A 20144-nucleotide genomic window follows, 5' to 3' on the forward strand; every position below is an offset into this window, starting at 1 on the left:
TAAATTAAACATAATATTTTCATTTTCATCATTTTTATTAAAAAAAAGACTAAAAAAAAAGAGATTATGATTAAAAAAATATGGAAAGAACAATGCTACATCTATCACGCTAGTCTCAGTTATCAGTTGATGCCACCGAGTGAGTAAATGCCGCCATCTAGCGGTCAATTTGTGTACATTCATTCATTCATTCATTTTCTACCGCTTTTCCTCATGAGGGTCGCGGGGGTGCTGGAGCCTATCCCAGCTGTCTGGGCGAGAGGCGGGGTACACCCTGGACTGGTCATCACATTTCCAAATTGGAAAAAAAATGTTTCCTGTATTATTAATAAATAGGTTTTCAATTATGGTAAATTATTATTATTATTATTATTATACATAATAATAATTATTAAAATATATAGTACATTTTAATTATCTAGTTATTCTTATTCATTATGACAACAATAATACAACTTAAAAATACAAAAAAACCCTAATAAATTAAACATAATATTTTCATTTTCATCATTTTTATTTAAAAAAAGACAATTATGATTAAAAAAAAATATGGAAAGAACTGCTACATCTATCACGCTAGTCTCAGTTATCAGTTGATCACCGAGTGAGTAAATGCCGCCATCTAGCGGTCAATTTGTGTACAGTGTATGTCAATAGTAGAGACGAGGAGCCGTCAAGTTGCAATATCATTTTACAACAGCAGGTGGTAGCATTAGGTCACACAATGCGGTGCTTTTCTAGGTACTCCAGGCTGTTTGGTATCGATCCGATTACCAAGTAACAACATCAACTATTATGGGTGGCTGATACTGCAAACTATACTATCAATCCAGTACCAAGGAACAATATTAACATTGTAACAGAACAAGCAACACAAAACTCCATAAGATAACCGAAAAATATCGATCCCATTACGCTACTATGACTCAATACTGATACTACCATTGGTATCGTTGCTATCGATATTTGAATAGCCCTCAACGTCGACGCCTCCCGCCCCCTTTGCTGATGCGGGCAAGTCATGCGGCCTACTCCAGTGTTTGGATTCGGGGTTTGTTGGACCGCAGGCGGGGCAGACATGGCGGACAAGTGGAAGTGTGTGTATAACCTCTGAAGAACCATGCAGCTGACTTAAAAAATCAGCAACTTCCATTCACTCGTGTGCAGCTTGGAGTCAAGATTGGCGGCTTTGCACTTCCTCCGTCCGGGAGACATGGAGCTCTCTTCCGAGGGAGAGGCGGAACACAGGTGAGTGCCTACCGGGAATACGATGACCATCCTTGTCAACAGGTACATAAGAAATATGTTAACTGGAAATGGGGCTTCTTTGGCGCTGCGCATGCGTCCAAATGGTTTTATGAAGTTAGCTTGCTAACGACCTGTCATGCTAACTTAGCTGCTAGGCTAGGCTATCCTACCTATTCGACAACTTGTTAACATTAATAAGGCAATGTTCACTATTAAAATAAATTTAATCATTAGTCAATATGGCTAAATAAAAAACTAAAGCCGTACTTGGTCGATAATATCATTATAATCATTAAAAAGAAGACGCTTCCTTGACGTAGCTATGTTGTGTTGACAGCTAGCTAGCTGTCAGTAATTTGACAGTTCTCGTCTCGTTGACATGTTTACATTTGTCATTTATGCTTAGGGCAAATCATGTTGGTCCCGATATTGGCCTCTGGGGTATACCACAAAAAAGTAGTTTTTCTTAAAATGAAGAAAGCCACACTTCCCACAATGTCGAGTGAAGACAATACTGGTCCTGTGTTTGTATGTAATTGGATGTATGGCTACTACTGTTGTTAGGAACTAAGTACTGGTCAGACCTGCCTGGTACACACACACACACACACACACACACACACACATACTGAGATAAAGTTCTGATAGTAATGTTTGTCAAGTAAACACAGTAATGCTAATGGCCAGGCATCACTCGGCACACACCCTAGCATTAAGATAATGTTTTCATCTTTAACAACAGCTGCCTCTGCTGTCCACCATGTTATGGTGCCTTTTACATGTTCTATTATGTAGAACATGACAGCACATTACAACTGCGGTTCTGGTCAGTCTTCTTGCACGGGTCATCAGCATCTTTCTTCATGAAAGACGGTATAAAACATTGAAACCACTTGGTCTACTTTCACTCTCAAAGAAAGTAAATGAACTGTAGCGTTTCTGCGCTAGGCCTCATCTGGAGGACAGGCGGTTAAAGAGCGTGTCAGCTGATCCGCATGACCAGTGTTAATTACCCAGCACTTCAGGATGGCATCAGGCGCTTGTGATCGCTGATAAGAGACATTTGATTGTTGCTGTTATTAAACACAGCGCCTCCTCACAGCCTTCATTATGCTGACTTCAGCCAAAAAGCAGGAAGTGCTGTAGATATGAGCCAGCTACAGTTACACATGTGTGTGTGTGTGTGTGCAAATTGGCTATGCTGTGTTTTATTGTTGCCGACATACTAAAAAATCAATGCAAAACCTGATGGGAGTAGGAGACATTGAATGTGAATGTAGCTGGTTCAGGGATTCGAGCAATCATTATTATCTCGTTATAGTTGCTAGGGAAAATAAGACAAAACCTGTTTATGACCCTCTAAATACACTTTTAAACATTCGAGCCCTGTAGACATGAAATAACACCCCTATAGTCACCTTTCCACTCCTATTACCCAATATAGTAGACATAAAAGAAAATAAGACAAAACCTGTTTATGACCCTCTAAATACACTTTTAAACATTAGAGCCCTCTAGAATAAAATAACACCCCTATAGTCACATTTACACTCCTATTACCCAATATAGTTGACATAAAAGAAAATAAGACAAAACCTGTTTATGATCCTCTAAATACACTTTTAAACATTAGAGCCCTCTAGACATAAATAACACCCCTATAGTCACCTTTCCACTCTTATTACCCAATATAGTAGACATAAAAGAAAATAAGACAAAACCTGTTTATGATCCTCTAAATACACTTTTAAACATTAGAGCCCTCTAGACATAAAATAACACCCCTATAGTCACCTTTCCACTCCTCTTACCCAATATAGTACACATAAAAGAAAATAAGACAAAACCTGTTTATGACCCTCTAAATACACTTTTAAACATTAGAGCCCTCTAGACGTGAAATAACACCCCTATAGTCACCGTTACACTCCTATTACCCAATATAGTAGACATAAAAGAAAATAAGACAAAACCTGTTTATGACCCTCTAAATACACTTTTAAACATTAGAGCCCTCTAGACATAAAATAACACCCCTATAGTCACCTTTCCAGTCCTATTACCCAATATAGTAGACATAAAGGGAAATAAGACAAAACCTGTTTATGACCCTCTAAATACACTTTTAAACATTAGAGCCCTCTTGCTAGGGACGGGGGGAGCGACTAAATTCCTGGAATTCTATTTGACTTGACATGTGTCATGAATCTGCTAATGCCAGCACTTCTTCCACGTCCTTCCTCATTGTGAGACTTCCTCTTCTCATCTTGTTACCCCCCCCCCCCCCCCCCCCTCTCCCACCCATCTCAGGCGGGAGCTGTGGAAGCTGTTGTCCAGCCTGAAGACCACAGTGGAGGGCCTCCTGTCCACAAACAACCCCAACGTCTGGTCCCGCTATGGTGGCCTGCAGCGCCTCCACAAGGACATGAACAACATTCTCAGCCATGGACTGAAGAACGAGCAGGTCAGAGTTTAACATCACATCTTCCAGTGTTTGTCGATGAAACCAGTTTAGCGTGTCAAAGTAAATACCGCGTGTTGATCTTCTTTGGATGGAACACGTTAATAACTTGCTTTCTTGCAGGCCAACGCGAGGGAAAGTGTAGTATGCGTCTTAGTCATGTACTGTGTTATGTGGTACTCGGCAGGTGTACTACAAGCAGAGAGACTACTGGCCGTTTGTGTGGTGCGTTCGCCGCATCCGCCCTCACCTCGCTTCCCATGTTGAACAGGTACGGGCGCCGCATAAAGAGGGGTCCCCCCCCCCCGTGGCCCCCATCCCCTGACAGTCTTTTTCACCGTCTGTCCGTAGTTCAGCCAGCTGGAGCCGGTACTGAGCAGCAGGGTGCAGAGCGCCGGTGAGAGCTACAAGGCTGAACGTTGGCTGCTTCACAGCCTGCAGGTCCACATGCTGTCAGCGCAGCTCAAACCTCTCCTCAGGCACGTGGGGCACACCAGAAAGTACTACCACGGTAGGTTGGGACAGGTCACCGGGTTGAGTCCATGGAGTTTTGTAATCACTTTTGGGGTTTTCCAGATGAGGCCTTCCTGCTCAGTGAGCCGCACGTCACCGCCATGTTCCAGTGTCTGGAAGCTGTGGAGCAGAATAACCCCAAACTACTGGCCCAGATAGACACAGTCGGGGTGGGTGTCTGGTCCAGATGGGCTGCCTTCACTTTAGAAGACCATTTGTTCATGACTTTGCCTCCTTCACCCTGCAGCTGTCCCCTCTGAAGAACCCGCCGTGCCTCGGCCTGTTGAAGAGCCAGAGCCTGTGTGTGTTGCCGGGGGCTGGCGGGGCGTGGAGACGTGCCGACTCGGCACCGGCACAAGAGTCTCTGAACCGGAGGCTCACTACGTCCCACTGCTCTCTCCGAGATGTGACTGCCCCCACCGGCACCACCAGCGGGGACATGGCAGCGGGCGGATCCCCAAACAGCAACAGCACGAGTAAGGAAGGGTGGCTCATTCCTCAGGGGTTCCTCGGGGGTGACCAATGATACCATCCTGCCCTCAAACTAGGACAGCACTTTGGAACGACAACACTTACCCTCTAAATACACTTTTAAACATTGGAGCCCTCTAGACATAAAATAACACCCCTATAGTCACCTTTCCACGCCTATTACCCAATATAGTAGACATAAAAGAAAATAAGACAAAACCTGTTTATGACCCTCTATATACACTTTTAAACATTAGAGCCCTCTAAGACATAAAATAACACCCCTATAGTCACCTTTACACTCCCATTACCCAATATAGTAGACATAAAAGAAAATAAGACTAAACCTGTTTATGACCCTCTAAATACATTTTTAAACATTAGAGCCCTCTAGACATAAAATAACACCCCTATAGTCACTTTTTCTCTCCTTTTACCCAATATAGTAGACGTAAAAGAAAATAAGACAAAGCCTGTTTATGACCCTCTAAATACACTTTTAAACATTAGAGCCCCCCAGACATAAAATAACACCCCTATAGTCACCTTTCCTCTCCTATTACCCAATATATGCAATGTAAGGTATCCTGCTTTTAAACTGGGAATATCTGTTGTAGATTCTACCTCATCGGCCAGCAGTTTGGGTGCTCCCTGGGTGTGCGTGACCAGTCCTGAGGAGACCCCCCCTCCTGGCCACTCTTCCATACCCTCCATCTCTCTGTCAGAGTCCCCCTCTCCCTCCTCCCCTCAGCCCGACACGGGCGATTCGGGCGACTGTGACTATGACGACGGTCCCGAGTACCTGGCCATCGGGAACCTGGGCCAACGCAGTCGCCGCAGCACCCAGAGTTCCACGCAGAGCAGCGATCCCAGCGAGAGCAAGGACCCGTCCATGCTGGGGGGTTCTCAGGCTCCCCCCGCGCCCAGGCGCTCGTCTTTTTCCGAGGGGCAGAGAGGGCCTGGCCGAGGCGCCCGGGGACACACCCGTTCCTTTTCCGACACGGGCCTTACCCAAAAACTCAGGAAAGGTGAGTAAACTAAAACTGGGGCAACAGCGCCTCTTCTGGTGGCAGCCAAGTAGAGCACGTCATTCCTTCTTTAAAGGCAATGATGAACTAACCCAAAACTGCTCCATTAACACTTGATTTTTCTTCTTTGGTTGATGCTCTCCCGTCTCCTCTTCCTCTTTTTTCCTCCGTTGGTGCGAAGGAACGGCGCACCGGAAAATCACCATAATCATAGAGGATCCGGTAGCAGGTTGGCAGTGCAGTTCCGCTGTACTCCCATCACTTCACCCCGTTTTCCCGATTTTTAATTTCCACCGCATGCGGATGCCTTTCCTGCCATCCCTCATATCAAGACGCATTCGTGCCCCGTTTTTGTTTTTGTGTTTGTTTATTTGAGTCACATTAGAAGTTTGAAGATGTTGAAGGAAGCCAGAGCTTTGTAATGATTTTATTGGTAATGGTTAAATTTGTTCACTTCCTGCTTTCTGTAATACGTTTTTTTGTATTGTAAGATCCAGATTAAGAACATCTTCCATGCATTCACCGTCGTATCCAAGATCAGCTTCCATGTTTTGTCTGCATGCAGTGGGATGGACTGTAGCCACGCCTCTTTTTAAAGGCATGGCGCACAGTTAGAGCAAACTTGGGGCGAAGTATGGCTCATCTGCACGCTTTACTCCCCAGAATCGACCGGCGGCGACGACGACTGCTGCATGAAGGACTACAACCCGTTCTCACCTCAGCGCAGCGACGGCAGCGCGCCGACTTCCCGTTACATGGATTCTCGTGAGTTGTCACGTATCTCATTCTGCATGCGGAGAGGGGAAGTATGATGTTCTTCTTGGCCTGCGTTGCCAATAAGCCAAAGTTGGCAACCCTCCGCTACTTGATCGGGGTCGGATTTCAACGCCTTTCATGGTGTTTGCTTCAGATGGGTCTCAGCATAGCCGCGCTTCAGATGGTTTGTTCAGGAAGCCGTCCGAGGGCCAGAGCCTCATCAGCTACCTGTCGGAGCAGGACTTTGGCAGTTGCGCTGACCTCGAAAAGGTACTTTATATCACATGATGCCGACTCCGTTTCATGACGCAAACGTTCTAAAACCTTCTCATGCCTGCGTCCGCGTAGGAGAACGCTCACTTCAGCATCTGCGAGTCGCTTATCGCGGCCATCGAGCTGATGAAGTACAACTTGCAGCATCAGCAGCAGGAGGGCGAGGAGGAGGGAGACAGCGACTCGGAGATTCAGCAGCTCAAGCAGAAGATCCGCCTGCGGAGGCAGCAGATCCGCCGCAGCCGTCTGCCGCCCTGCACGGCCCCCCAGCACCGTAAGATGGCGTCCGCTTTGTTTGACGTGCTACAGTTAACATTCTGCTAGCTAAGAGTGTAACGGGAATATTATTCATTCATTCTTTTTCTACCGCTTTTTCCTCACCAGAGGCGGGGTACACCCTGGACTGGTAGCCAGCCAATCACAGGGCACATATAGACAAACAACCATTCACACTCACATTCATACCTATGGACAATTTGGAGTTAGCCAATTAACCTAGCATGTTTTTGGAATGTGGGAGGAAACCGGAGTACCCGGAGAAAACCCACGCATGCACGGGGAGAACATGCAAACTCCACACAGAGATGGCCGAGGGTGGAATTGAACCCTGGTCTCCTAGCTGTGAGGTCTGCGCGCTAACCACTACCCCGCCCTGCCGCCCACGGGAATATTAAATGGATCCATGCTTTTATTTTGAAGCTGCGAGTCATGTTTGAATGCTTTGCAACACATGTTGACGTAAACGGAGCCATTTTGGGTCTAAATAATGAAGTGGCGTCGATTAGCATCACCGCTAGATAAAGTGCCAGATTGTTGCCGATACAATTTGATTGATTTGGTCACACGACCACTAAAGTGGCAACTCAACTATTTTGTTGTTCTTTTAGTTTTCCACTCGACCGACAGCGGCGGCTCGAGGAGGAGCTCCCAGTCCTCCCTTCACGGCCTGTCTGATTCCGACTCAGCTGAGGAGGTGGAGGAGTGTGAGCTACAAGGTAAAAAAAATAAAAATACTAATGGAAGTGTATTTTCCCACAGGAAGTGTCTGTGTATGCGTCTGCATTCGTAACCCAATCACCACATTGCCTTTATGCCGCTAACGTAACATGTCTGCCGTCAATCATTGACCATGCAACGTGCAAATACAAAAGGTGCAAAGCTTTATCAGTCCCTAGCTAGCAATTACAGAGCCATAACCGTTTGATAGGGCGTGTTTTAATCTCGGCCATTTGTGTGCTATGGTTTCATTTTTTGCTATGAATAAAATGTTTGTTTCTGTGAATTCTGTGAGTCTAAAAAGGAAGTTTAGCTGCTCAGAAGCCATGTCACACATTAAAACTGGCGTCTTCTGGAACGTTCCACCACCTTTTTTATACCTGAAAACATAAACATACATCATATTTTTGTGGTTTAAGCATAGAAAACGTTAAGATTATTAAATAACACCCCTATAGCCACCTATATTTATAGAATTACTCAACCTAAGCTAAGCTAGGTCAGACGTGGTGTTGCACCCCGGGCCCCAGGTGAGGGTGTTCTCTGCACGCGACCTTCAGTCTTTCTTTGTGTTGTTTGGTGACGCCGGTGCTGAGTGTTAGTTTCTGTTTCTCAGATGGCTGTGAGGGTCAGTCCCTGCTGGCGATCTCTCAGAATGGCCTCTCCCTGTCACTTGCCTCCCTTTTCTCAGGTATCTGCTGGGTGGCTCTTAGAAGGGGGCGGGGTCCCGCACAGAGCTTGACTCCAAACTGAGAAGTCGTTTTTTTTTTATTGTCCTTCCTGAGAAACACGATTCACTTCACTTCCAATTGGCTTTCTGCAACACATAACAGCTGGTCAAAGAGTAGGTAACACTTTACAGTAAGGTACGCAAAATTACAGAACTAACCTAACCCCAACCACTACTCTTCAGTAACTACTCTAAATGTATGCGCCCTAGTCATTAGTTGCTCAGTAACTGCTCTAAATGCATGTTTCAGTGATTAGTTGCCCTGTAACTACTCTAAATGTATGTGCCTTAGTCATTAGTTCCTCATGACTTCCCCAGGAACTACTCTAAATGTATGTCGTAGTCATTAGTTCATCAGTAACTACTCTAAATGTATGTGTCTAAGTCATTAGTTCATCAGTAACTACTCTAAATGTGTGTGTCTTAGTCATTAGTTCATCAGTAACTACTCTAAATGTATGAACCTCAGCCACTAGTTCCTCAGTAACTACTCTAAATGTATGTGCCCTAGTCATTAGTTGTTCAGTAACTACTCTAAATGTCTGCAACATAGTCATTAGTTCCTCAGTAACTACTCTAAATGTATGTGACAGTCATTAGTTGTTCAGTAACTACTCTAAATGTATGCACCTTAGTCATTAGTTGATCAGTAACTACTCTAAATGTATGTGCGTTAGTTGCTCGGTAACTACTTTAAATGTATGTGCCATAGTCATTAGTTGTTCGGTAACCACTCTAAATGTATGTGCCATAGTCATTAGTTGTTCGGTAACTACTCTAAATTGATGTGTCTTAGTCATGAGTTCCTCATGACTTCCCCAGTAACTACTCTAAATGTATGTCGTAGTCATCAGGGCTCTACATTAAAAACAAAGATGACTTGCCCATGGGGAATCCTTAAGGTGAGAACTACTTGCCCGAACTTGCCCCATGTAAAATGAAAAGACTGCCATAATGATATCATATATGAATATATGCTGATAATTCATCAGATAATAGTACTGATGCATTGTATTTGGAGGAATGTCTGAAAAATAGTGTAGATGTATGTTAACATGGCAAGCCATGCTACCTTACACATGGTAGTCGTAGTAAGCAGTGATATTTAGAAGTTGTGCACCACAATGAAACATTTGACACATTTGTGTACTAGTAAAGTGTTTTTAATCCAGAAAAAAATGCTCAATGGTCAAACAATAATTTGTGAAGCAAAGGTGAGAAAAATCCACAGAGAAATGAAACCGCTAGGTTTTGTAGCTTGTGCAAAATCAGCACTTGGTATTGGATCTAATGGGTGGTGTTTCATTGTGACCACTTCAAATTGTCACAGCAACGTGATTCACTCACCTTTGCCATCATTTGATTTGCTGCCGCTAATAAAATACTTGTTTAGGAGGCACTGGTTCATCACTTTTTGCTCTTTTCCTTCAGAAGTTGTTGAAGAATTAGACGATGTTGGCAGGGACGCCATGATAAATGTTTTCCTAGTAAAACGATCGCTGATTGGTTGATCGCGAACAAGAACGGGTGTGGGTAAAACGCGGATTGTGGATTACGGACCGCGGTCTAAATAAACGATTCTGATTGGTCCATTTCAAGATTTGCAAGGATTGGTTTGCAAATTACCACCGGAATTACGCAGTCCGTGTTTTACCAACACCCAACAAAACCGCTTTAAAAAAAACTCTTGGCAGTACGGCATGCTAAAGTGTACTTGCCCGACGGGAATATTAATGATTGGATTTACTTGCCCCAATTTTGTTTTAACTTGCCCCGGGCCATCGGTACATCGTTATTGTCGAGCCCTGGTCATTAGTTCATCAGTAACTACTCTAAATGTATGTGTCTTAGTCATTAGTTCATCAGTAACTACTCTAAATGCATGTGCCTTAGTCATTAGTTGCTCTGTAACTACTCTAAATGTATGTCTTAGTCACTTGTTGCTCAGTAACTACTCTAAATGTATGTGCCCTAGTCATGGGTTCCTCAGTAACTACTCTAAATGTGTGTAGGTCCTCATTAGTTCTTCATGCGTTTGTCAGTAGCTTCTGTGTTTTTGTGTACCTTTTATAGTAAAGTGATAAATATCAGTTTACCCCTGAAGCTTTCCCTCCATATTCATACAAAGGGAATATCCCGGGAAGTGATTTCAAATTTTCACTTTGGAGTGGAGCCCGCCGTCTGCCTGTGTTGGTGTTGGTGTTGAGGTGTTCTTGGATGGTGCTGGTGCCTGTGTGAGGATTGTTTAGCTTCATAGTCGTCTGTAGCTTCCTGTTCATCCATACCAATATCCTGCTTAGCAAGAGAATGATGTCATTGATTGCATTCCCGCTCCTCACCCATCCTCACCTCTAACTGCTTCTTATGTCATTGCCTCTTCTACATAGCAATACATGGCGAGATAGCAGTACATGGCCGTAGCACGATATATATATAGTTTTATATGTTGCTTTGTGTGCTGCTTAGCTTTAGTCGGCATGGTCATGTGACACATAGTGAACTACTAACACCCCCACTGATTGATTGCTGCTGATACTCGGAGTATGGACACCTTTGTCCTGACATTATTTCCCCAATTCTCGTTTTTGAACGTCAGCTTTCCTACGCTGCGATGATGATGATGATGATGATGATGATGCTGTGTTCCTGTGTGTGTGTGTGTGTTCTAGAAGCAGACATCAAGCGTAGTGTAAGCTCCAGCAGCAGGTCATTTCTGAGCTCGGAGTCCATGTAAGTACTTCCTGTATGTCACCGGACACTTCTTTAGGTACACATGCAAATATTAGTACTCCCACAAACCAATAGGACCTTCTCAACCAAAGTATAACTCGCTCACGGTGCAACCAAAACACAATGGAACTGCTTTCTCACAAACATACAGGCAAAACAATACCATTTTATGCACATTCATATCCCGCAAGGCATGCTGGGAAGCCCACATGTACACTTCCCTAACAGTAAGTTACCCAGCATACCTAGCAGGTCATACATTTGTGTAAAAGTGTATTGATTTGCATGGATATTATTGTGTATATGCTTTGCATGTTATTTGGAGTGAGATGATCACTTCCTGTTGTGTTGGGGGGGTGGGGGTTGAGGGTGGGGCGTCTGCAACAGTAATGTAATTTCTCCTTTTTTTCAGCTCCACCTCCTTCCTCCAGTCCAACTCAGCCGAGTCGGTCGCCATGGGTTTGCTCCGACAGTTTGAGGGCATGCAGCTCCCCGCCGCCTCCGAGCTCGACTGGCTGGTTCCTGAGCAGGACGCCCCGCAGAAGGTCCACCCTCCCGCTCGCCCCCCCGACGGAGCCCGCGAGCGCCAATCCTGAACATGCTTTTTGTTTGCCGTCTCTCAGCTGCTGCCCATCCCCGACTCTCTGCCCATCTCCCCCGATGATGGAGAGCACGCAGACGTCTACAAGCTCCGGATTCGCGTACGCGGGAACCTGGAGTGGGCGCCGCCGCGGCCGCAGATCATCTTCAATATCCACCCGCCACCCAAGTATGGCAGCGGCGGCTTTTACCCACCTTCCGCTTTCACGTAGGGCAGGCTGTCCATCTTTACACCCAGAAAGATGAAAGGATGCTAGGCTACTTCCATATTTGTCAGCCGAACGGTGGACCAGTGGTTAGCAGGCCACACAGCTTGGAGACCCCGGTTTTGACATGTTAGCTTCATTAGCCACTCCAAATTGTCCATAGGTATGAATGTGAGTGTGAATGGTTGTTTGACTATATGTGCCCTGTGATTGGCTGGCCACCAGTCCAGGGTAGACCCCGCCTCTCGCCCCAAGACAGCTGGGATAGGCTCCAGCATACCCCCACCCTAGTGAGGATAAGCGGCATAGAAAACGGATGGATGGGAATACTGCATGTCCACTATCTTTGTACATTTTCTTTTAGGAATATTTTGACTTTATTTCCATAATAATTTCACTTTTCTCCAACCTAATTTTCCAGAAATTATAACTAATTTAGTTTTGTTTGTTTGTCATGATTTTACAACTTAAAACAAAAGTACATATATAATTATAAAATATTTAGACTCATAATATTACATAACATGTGTATTCTTGTATAATTGGGTCATTTTTTTCTCGTTTTAATGCAATTTTTCTCTTCATATTTTGACTTTATTCTCGGAAAATTCCAGCAGTTTTTTCCCCTTTTTTTTAAATGTTCTTGTCACATGAATGACTTTCTTCCCATCATATTTCCAAGCTACTTTTACAAAAATGACAACTATTTTTTCTGTAATATTTGAACCCTATGATGTGATGTCTTCTCCCAGGAGGAAGATAATAGTGGCTAAACAGAATTACCGCTGTGCTGGCTGCGGCACCCGTGTGGACCCAGGTACCTTACAATACTGACTTAGCACCCCCCCCCCCCTCACACATCTCCCCAGCGAGTGACTCTCCCTTTCCTTTCTGACACAGACTACATCAAGCGACTGCGCTACTGCGAGTACATCGGCCGGTACTTCTGCCAATGCTGCCACGAGAACGCCCAGGCCGTTGTTCCCGGCCGCATCCTGATGAAGTGGGACTTCGGCAAATACTACGTCAGCAACTTTGCCCGGGACTTGCTGAGCAAGATCGCCGGTGACCCGCTCTTCAACCCCAATGACATCAACAGCGGCCTCTACAGGAAGGTGAAAGCGCTGGAGTCTGTCCGGGTGAGTGCGTTGTCATTCCTTCATCCATCCATCCATCATAATCCATCATCCACCCGTCATCCATCCATCCTCCATCCATCCATCATCCATCTATCAGTCCACCATCCATCCATCCTCCACCATCCATCCATCTATCTGTCATCCATCCATCCATCATCATCCATCCATCCATCCGTCATCCATCCATCATCATCCATCCATCATCATCCATCCATCATCATCCATTCATTCATCCGTCATCCATCCATCCGTCATCCATCCATCCATCATCCATCCATCACCCATCCATCCGTCATCCATCCATCAGTCCACCATCCATCCATCAGTCCACCATCCATCCATCAGTCCACCATCCATCCATCCAGCCATCAGTCCACCATCCATCTGTCATCCATCCATCCATCCATCTATCTGTCCATCCATCCATCCATCATAATCCATCTATCCATCCGTCATCCATCCATCCATCATCCATCCTCCATCCATCCATTCATCATCCATCCATCAGTCCACCATCCATCCTCATCATCCATCCATCTATCTGTCCATCCATCCAGCCATCAGTCCACCATTCATCCATCTGTCATCCATCCATCCATCTGTCATCCATCCATCCATCTGTCATCCATCCATCCATCCATCCATCATAATCCATTAATCCATCTATCCATCCGTCATCCATCCGTCATCCATCCATCCATCCGTCATCCATCCATCCATCATCCATCCTCCATCCATCCATTCATCATCCATCCATCCATCCATCTATCTGTCCATCCATCCAGCCATCAGTCCACCATCCATCCATCCATCCATCCATCCGTCATTCATCCATCCATCCATCATCCATTCATCCATCCATCCGTCATCCATCCATCCGTCATCCATCCATCAGTCCACCATCCATCCTCATCATCCATCCATCAGTCCACCATCCATCCATCTATCTGTCCATCCATCTATCTGTCCATCCATCCATCAGTCCACCATCCATCCATCTGTCATCCATCCATCATCATCCATTCATCCATCTGTCATCCATCCATCCGTCATCCATCCATCCGTCATCCATCCACGTGTACTCGTTGCCGGGAGACTGCATCCATCTTGTATTCCAATGTTTCTGACTAATACGTGGCTGTAGTCAACCACCCAACGGGATCCTTTATGAATCTTTCAGAAGTTGTGTTAGAGTGACGGAGCGATAATTTTTTTGGTTGATATCGGCCCGATATCTGATATCTGTATGGTCTTGGGACACCCCTGGCAAGTACTGTAAATATTTGGCATGTAAAGTGAAGCTCATTTATTTAATGACCAATTTAATTACTAATTAATTATTAATTTCTGCTCTTTTTTAGGTTTTAAGGACACAACTCTTCCATATGAAAAACCTCTTCAAGACGTGTCGCTTTGCAAAGGAGTAAGCATCCTGTCACGCTCGCCATCGTTGCGGCCATATTGGACCACACCTCACTTCCTGTCTTGCTTCCTGTCAGGGTTCTGGAACACTTGGACAGCCTTCCGGGTCACCTGACCGAGGACCTCCACCTGTTCTCCCTGAACGACCTCACGTCCGTGCGCAGCGGGGAGCTGGCCCCCCGAATGAAGGAGCTTCTGAAGCGGGGCACCATGCACGTAGCGGGCTGTGTGGTAAGACTCGCTGACTCCGCCCACGGAGTCCAACCCCCCCCGCCCCATGTTTCTCGCTCATCGCCGTCTCGTGTCCTGCAGCTGTGCCAGGCCAAAGGCTTCGTGTGCGAGTTCTGCGGCAACGAAAAAGACATCATCTTCCCCTTCCAACTGAGCAAGTGCCAGCGCTGCGAAGGTGAGCCGTCTTCGCCGGTCGCGGGCCTCGGTGGCCTACAGTTGCCCCCCCGCCGCCGCCGCCGCTCCGCTCCCGTTATCTGGAGAGACTGGAAGATCTCCAAGCCGCGGCGGCTGGCTAGGGCCCTCTGGAAGGACCGGCGTGAGGGGGAGGGCGGGGAAGGCGGGGAGGAGGTTTTACAATCGGATGAGGGCGACGACGGAGATGAATCCACGGACAAAAGTGAAGTGAAACCGGGAAAGGGGGGAATATTTTGGAGTTTCTCTCCCGGGAAGTTGGTGAAAGCTTTCTCCTGGCATCAAGGAACCGAGGACGAGCAGGAGGTGACTGGAGGGAGCGAGTCTGAGAGGGAAGAAGCGAAGGAAAGCGATCAAGGAAGCAAGGAAGGAAGTGAGGTTTGCAGCAAGGAAAGGTCAAAGAGTGAGGAAAGTGAGGACGGGCGAGCAAAGCGGGTCACTTTACTTCAAATCCTCAATTTGGAGCGACTGAAGAAGAGCCTGGCCAAGAGCGACAGCGAGACGTGCAGCAGCCAGGACAGCCTGGATGAGCGGGGACCAGGACCAGGACCGGGGAGGAAGCAGTCCTGGTTAGCCGGCTTAGCCAAGACCTTCGCCAAAGGAGCCTCTGAGGACGATGCCAGGGAGGAAGCATCGTCTGATGCTGGAGGCGGGACTTTGGAGTCAGAAGCTGAAAAAGAGGCGGGGCTGACGGAGAAAATGCCCAAACCGACGGCGGTGGTCTCCTCACAGCCGAGCGAGACCGACGAGCAAGCGGATGTGCTTCCTGTTCAGACCAACTGGCGTTCTCGCAAGACACGCAGAGCTCGAAGACTCACCAGAGGCAGGCACACAGATGGGGGGGAGGATGCGTTGTGACGGGGCGGGGGATGCGGTGTGATGGGGACTACCCAGGGGCCAGTTGTGGCCAATGATTGGCCCCTGGCACATGACTCAAAATAGAGTATACCAAAAATACCATCATTTTAGTAGCAGATACTTGAAATAGTACAAAAACACCAAAATATTAAACAAACAAAAACCAATTTTTTTGGAAAATTAGCTTGTGGAAAAACTGATAATTAGGATGTCTCCATCTGTTTGGCCAGCCTTGCTGTTAGCATGGCGAAGCCTGCAAACTGTTAGCATGATCCAAGCTGTTAGCATGGCAAAGTCTCCAAACTGATGGCAAAGCCTACAAGCTGTTAGCATGGCGAAACCTGCAAACTGTTAGCATGATCCAAGCTGTTAGCATGGCGAAGCCTCCAAGCTGTCAGCATGGTGATGCCGCCAAGCTGTTAGCATGGTGATGGCGCCAAGCTGTTAGCATGGTGATGCCGCCAAGCTGTTGGCATGATGAAGCCTCCAAGCTGTTAGCATGGCGAAGCCTACAAGCTGTTAGCATGGCAAAGCCTGCAAGCTGTTAGCATGATCCAAGCAGTTAGCATGGCAAAGCCTCCAAGCTGTTAGCATGGCGACGCTGCCAAGCTGTTAGCATGGCGAAGCCTCCAAACTGTTAGCATGATTCAAGCTGTTAGCATGGCAAAGCCTCCAAACTGTTAGCATGGCGAAGCCTCCAAGCTGTTAGCATGGTGATGCCGCCAAGCTGTTAGCATGGTGATGCCGCCAAGCTGTTAGCATGATGAAGCCTCCAAGCTGTTAGCATGGCGAAGCCTACAAGCTGTTAGCATGGCGAAGCCTGCAAACTGTTAGCATGATCCAAGCTGTTAGCATGGTGATGTCGCCAAGCTGTTAGCATGATCCAAGCAGTTAGTATGGCAAAAAGTCCATTCAGCTTATTATTGCTTCCAAATGGACCGTACCACATCGGATCAGAAAGACTCAAAAAACAGTGTGGATGGGACAAATGTAAATATGAACTAGTTAGAATATTAAATAAAGATAACAGAAATGGAAAACCACAGCTTTAGTTCTTCTAGAATCAGGTCAAAATATGAAGATTTTTCCAATATTATGAAGACAAAAAATTCAATTTTAATAGCATAGAGTTGGAATATTTTTTTATATGTTTTAATATTAGGAGAAAAAATCAAACAAAACAAAATGAAGTTGTCATTTTTGGTAAAGTAGTTTGTGGAAAAGGTTCTAATATGAGATTAAAGTCCTAATAAAAGGAAAAGTTGATAGGATTCATCTGCTCTTCCACCTGCTGCATCCCGTTTCCTTGGAATATATCCAACTTGGAAGCATATCTGTAGGAAATATCCAAGTGGTGCTCGCATCCTGCAAGTTCGTCAGTGCGTGAGAAAGTTTGGACGCCCCTGCTGGGTAAATATTCACTTAGCGGGAAATGCCACATCATCACCGCAGATGGGATCCTTTCCATCCCAACGATGGAGGGTCATGCTGGAAGCTAACCCAGGATGTCATTCCTTGCCGCTTGTTGGATTCATTGATCTGCATGATCCTTTTTGGACTGCTGGGGGGTCTGAACTTTCTTCAGTCGGTCTGGTCTAGCCTTGGACTCGATGTGGTCCGGACTTGAAGATGATGGTGCAGGACAAGTGTTGTTTTGATTGTGTTGGTTAGCTTCTTTTCGCTCTTTGGGTTGTCTGGTGGTGGTGCTTCTTCTTCTTCTACCCCCCCCCCCCCCCCCCCCCCCAATGTTAGGGAATGTCGTGCTGGTGCTCCGTTGCTTGGACTCTGCACAGAGGGTGGATGGTTGTGTCGGAGCGGTAGTTTGCTGTGGTGGCTGGCTTCCTTCAGGTGGAGATCATGCTAACGTCAACATAAAAGCATAGCATGAAGTTGAAATATTATCATTAGTCCCATCGGTACATTTTTGGGGAGGGGAAAGTCCACCAAAATGACACAAAGTGGGAAAACGTTTGGCCAGCCTTGCTGTTAGCATGGCGAAGCCTTCAAACTGTTAGCATGGCGAAGCCTTCAAACTGTTAGCATGGCGAAGCCTTCAAACTGTTAGCATGGCGAAGCCTTCAAATTGTTAGCATGGCGAAGACTCCAAGCTGTTAGCATGGCTAAGCCTACAAGCTGTTAGCATGGCGAAGCCTACAAGCTGTTAGCATGGCAAAGCCTCCAAAGTGTTAGCATGGCGAAGCCTCCAAAGTGTTAGCATGATCCAAGCTGTTAGCATGGTGAAGCCTACAAGCTGTTAGCATGGCAAAGCCTGCAAACTGTTAGCATGATCCAAGCTGTTAGCATGGCGAAGCCTCCAAACTGTTAGCATGATCCAAGCAGTTAGCATGGCGACACCGCCAAGCTGTTAGCATGGTGACGCCTGCAAACAGTTAGCATGATCCAAGCTGTTAGCATGGCGAAGCCTGCAAACTGTTAGCATGATCCTTGCTGTTAGCATGGCGACGCCGCCAAGCTGTTAGCATGGCGAAGCCTCCAAGCTGTTAGCATGGTGACGCCAACAAGCTGTTAGCATAATGAAGCCTCCAAGCAGTTAGCATGGCGAAGCCTCTAAGCTGCTAGCATGGCGAACCCTCCAAGCCGTTAGCATGACGAAGCCTCCAAGCCGTTAGCATGACGAAGCCTCCAAGCCGTTAGCATGACGAAGCCTCCAAGCTGTTAGCATGATGAAGCCTCCAAGCCGTTAGCATGACGAAGCCTCCAAGCCGTTAGCATGACGAAGCCTCCAAGCTGTTAGCATGATGAAGCCGCCAAGCCGTTAGCATGACGAAGCCCTCCATTCCATTCCAACCAGCTCGTCGGTGAAGCCATGCCGTCTTTACGTTGGACGTTGAATGTTTACGTTTGAAATGTGTCATGTCAGCAATAAACACTTTGATGTTGGAATTGTTTCCTTGCCAAGTTGCTTGCGTGTATGAAAGGAGGATATGAACAGGAAGTTGCGTTACGGTTCCGTGTCTGAACCCGTGGAAGGCGTGGTCGGCCTCTGCCTGTGTGCCGGCCGCCTCACCCACCTGTGGCCTCCTTCTCTTCTACCTCGCTGCTTTCCGATTGCACGTCTTTTATAGCACCTGGCTCGCTGTGATTGGTTGCCGCCGTTCCCCCCCCCGAGGCGAACCGGTCGGACCGGTTGTCATGTGATGTTTGCTCCCTCTGTTGTGTTGTTCCACCCTCACCTCCTTTTATGGTCTCTTCCCAGAGTGCCACGCGTGTTACCACCGCGCCTGCTTCAAGGCCAGCAGCGACTGTCCTCGATGTCGGAGGCTGGCGGAGCGGCGAGAGAGGATGGCGCGCAGGAACATGGAGGAGCAAGAAGACGAGGGCGGCGGGACGTAGCGTGGAGGCAAGAAGACGAAGAGCACAATGTGATTGCTGTGTCTGACTAACTGCTGTTTCCTGTTAGCACCTTTCACTTAGCACTGGAGGACCTGTCCACTGGGGGGGGGGGGGGGGGGGGGGCGTGTCACGTCACGTAGACCCGTGTCCATCATTCCTCTAGCACGGAAGCCATGTTGCAGCTCCGCACAACAGAACGCCAAAGATTGGTCACTTTTATTGGCACTTAACGTCTCTCCTCTCCACTTCCTCTGCCAACCTCAGTAATGATCCGGAGTGCATGAGAAAGTGAAAAAGCAAAGCGGTCATTTACTGAGATGATTCGATTAAGCAGCATTTTAAGTACTTCAAATGCAGCTACTGCCATCTTGTGGCGTTAACAGGAACCACATCAGGGAGGTTGCCTACAGCCGCAGCTAGCTGGAGGCGCAAATCATTGCTTTTTTATGTAAAAAAAAAATATTTTATGACTGATTTTCAATGTACATTCTCGCTAATGACTTTTATTGGAGTATTTTAAGCCGTTAGCCGCAGAGGCACTTGCTACATGCGGCATGCAGGGCTAGCATAGCAGCCTTAAACCACAGCGCTGGCCTGAACTTAGGGCCGGGTTAGTGCTAAAGCTAGTGCTAAAGCTAGGCGGATGTCACGGCTAGCCTGGTCTTGAGATGGAACCTTTGCAGCACTTCAACCTTTTTATTCCACGTGGCCTGGTGGGCTTGTCGGACAAATCCCAGTGACGTCTGGGAGGGGGGCATGCCTGCCCCCCTCCGCTGGGACACCTGGTACCTCGGCATCCATTGCAGCCCTGCGTCCAAACGCTCCAGTGGCCTCCATCTTGGCTTGGCTTGTACTCCCCGTCTCATTTTGCAGCTGCGCTTCCAGGCTTTAATTGTAAGCGTTAACGAGCGACCAAGTCCCTAACACGCACACACC

The 20144-nt window shown here is 46.8% G+C and overlaps 1 protein-coding gene across 3 annotated transcripts; it reads left to right on the forward strand.

Annotated features, from left to right (window-relative positions):
• The first annotated feature begins 981 nt into the window (after window positions 1-981).
• rubcn (rubicon autophagy regulator) lies at window positions 982-19320 on the forward strand. Of its 3 annotated transcripts, XM_058073176.1 has the most exons (22): window positions 982-1248; window positions 3559-3712; window positions 3897-3980; window positions 4061-4220; window positions 4286-4392; window positions 4470-4698; window positions 5311-5721; window positions 5903-5950; window positions 6385-6486; window positions 6632-6747; window positions 6826-7024; window positions 7638-7745; window positions 8363-8437; window positions 11146-11206; window positions 11619-11751; window positions 11830-11975; window positions 12765-12829; window positions 12913-13151; window positions 14513-14574; window positions 14651-14804; window positions 14886-14979; window positions 19072-19320. In XM_058073176.1, the coding sequence occupies exons 1-22, from the start codon at window positions 1214-1216 to the stop codon at window positions 19206-19208; spliced, it is 2919 nt and encodes a 972-aa protein (XP_057929159.1). In that variant the 5' UTR covers window positions 982-1213; the 3' UTR covers window positions 19209-19320. The 3 variants fall into 3 exon arrangements, with proteins under 3 accessions (XP_057929159.1, XP_057929161.1, XP_057929160.1); XM_058073178.1 differs by lacking the exon at window positions 8363-8437; XM_058073177.1 differs by lacking the exon at window positions 5903-5950.
• The last annotated feature ends 824 nt before the right edge of the window (window positions 19321-20144 follow it).

Source organism: Doryrhamphus excisus, chromosome 5 (genome assembly GCF_030265055.1).
Source record: "Doryrhamphus excisus isolate RoL2022-K1 chromosome 5, RoL_Dexc_1.0, whole genome shotgun sequence".
Taxonomy (NCBI): Eukaryota; Metazoa; Chordata; class Actinopteri; order Syngnathiformes; family Syngnathidae; genus Doryrhamphus; species Doryrhamphus excisus.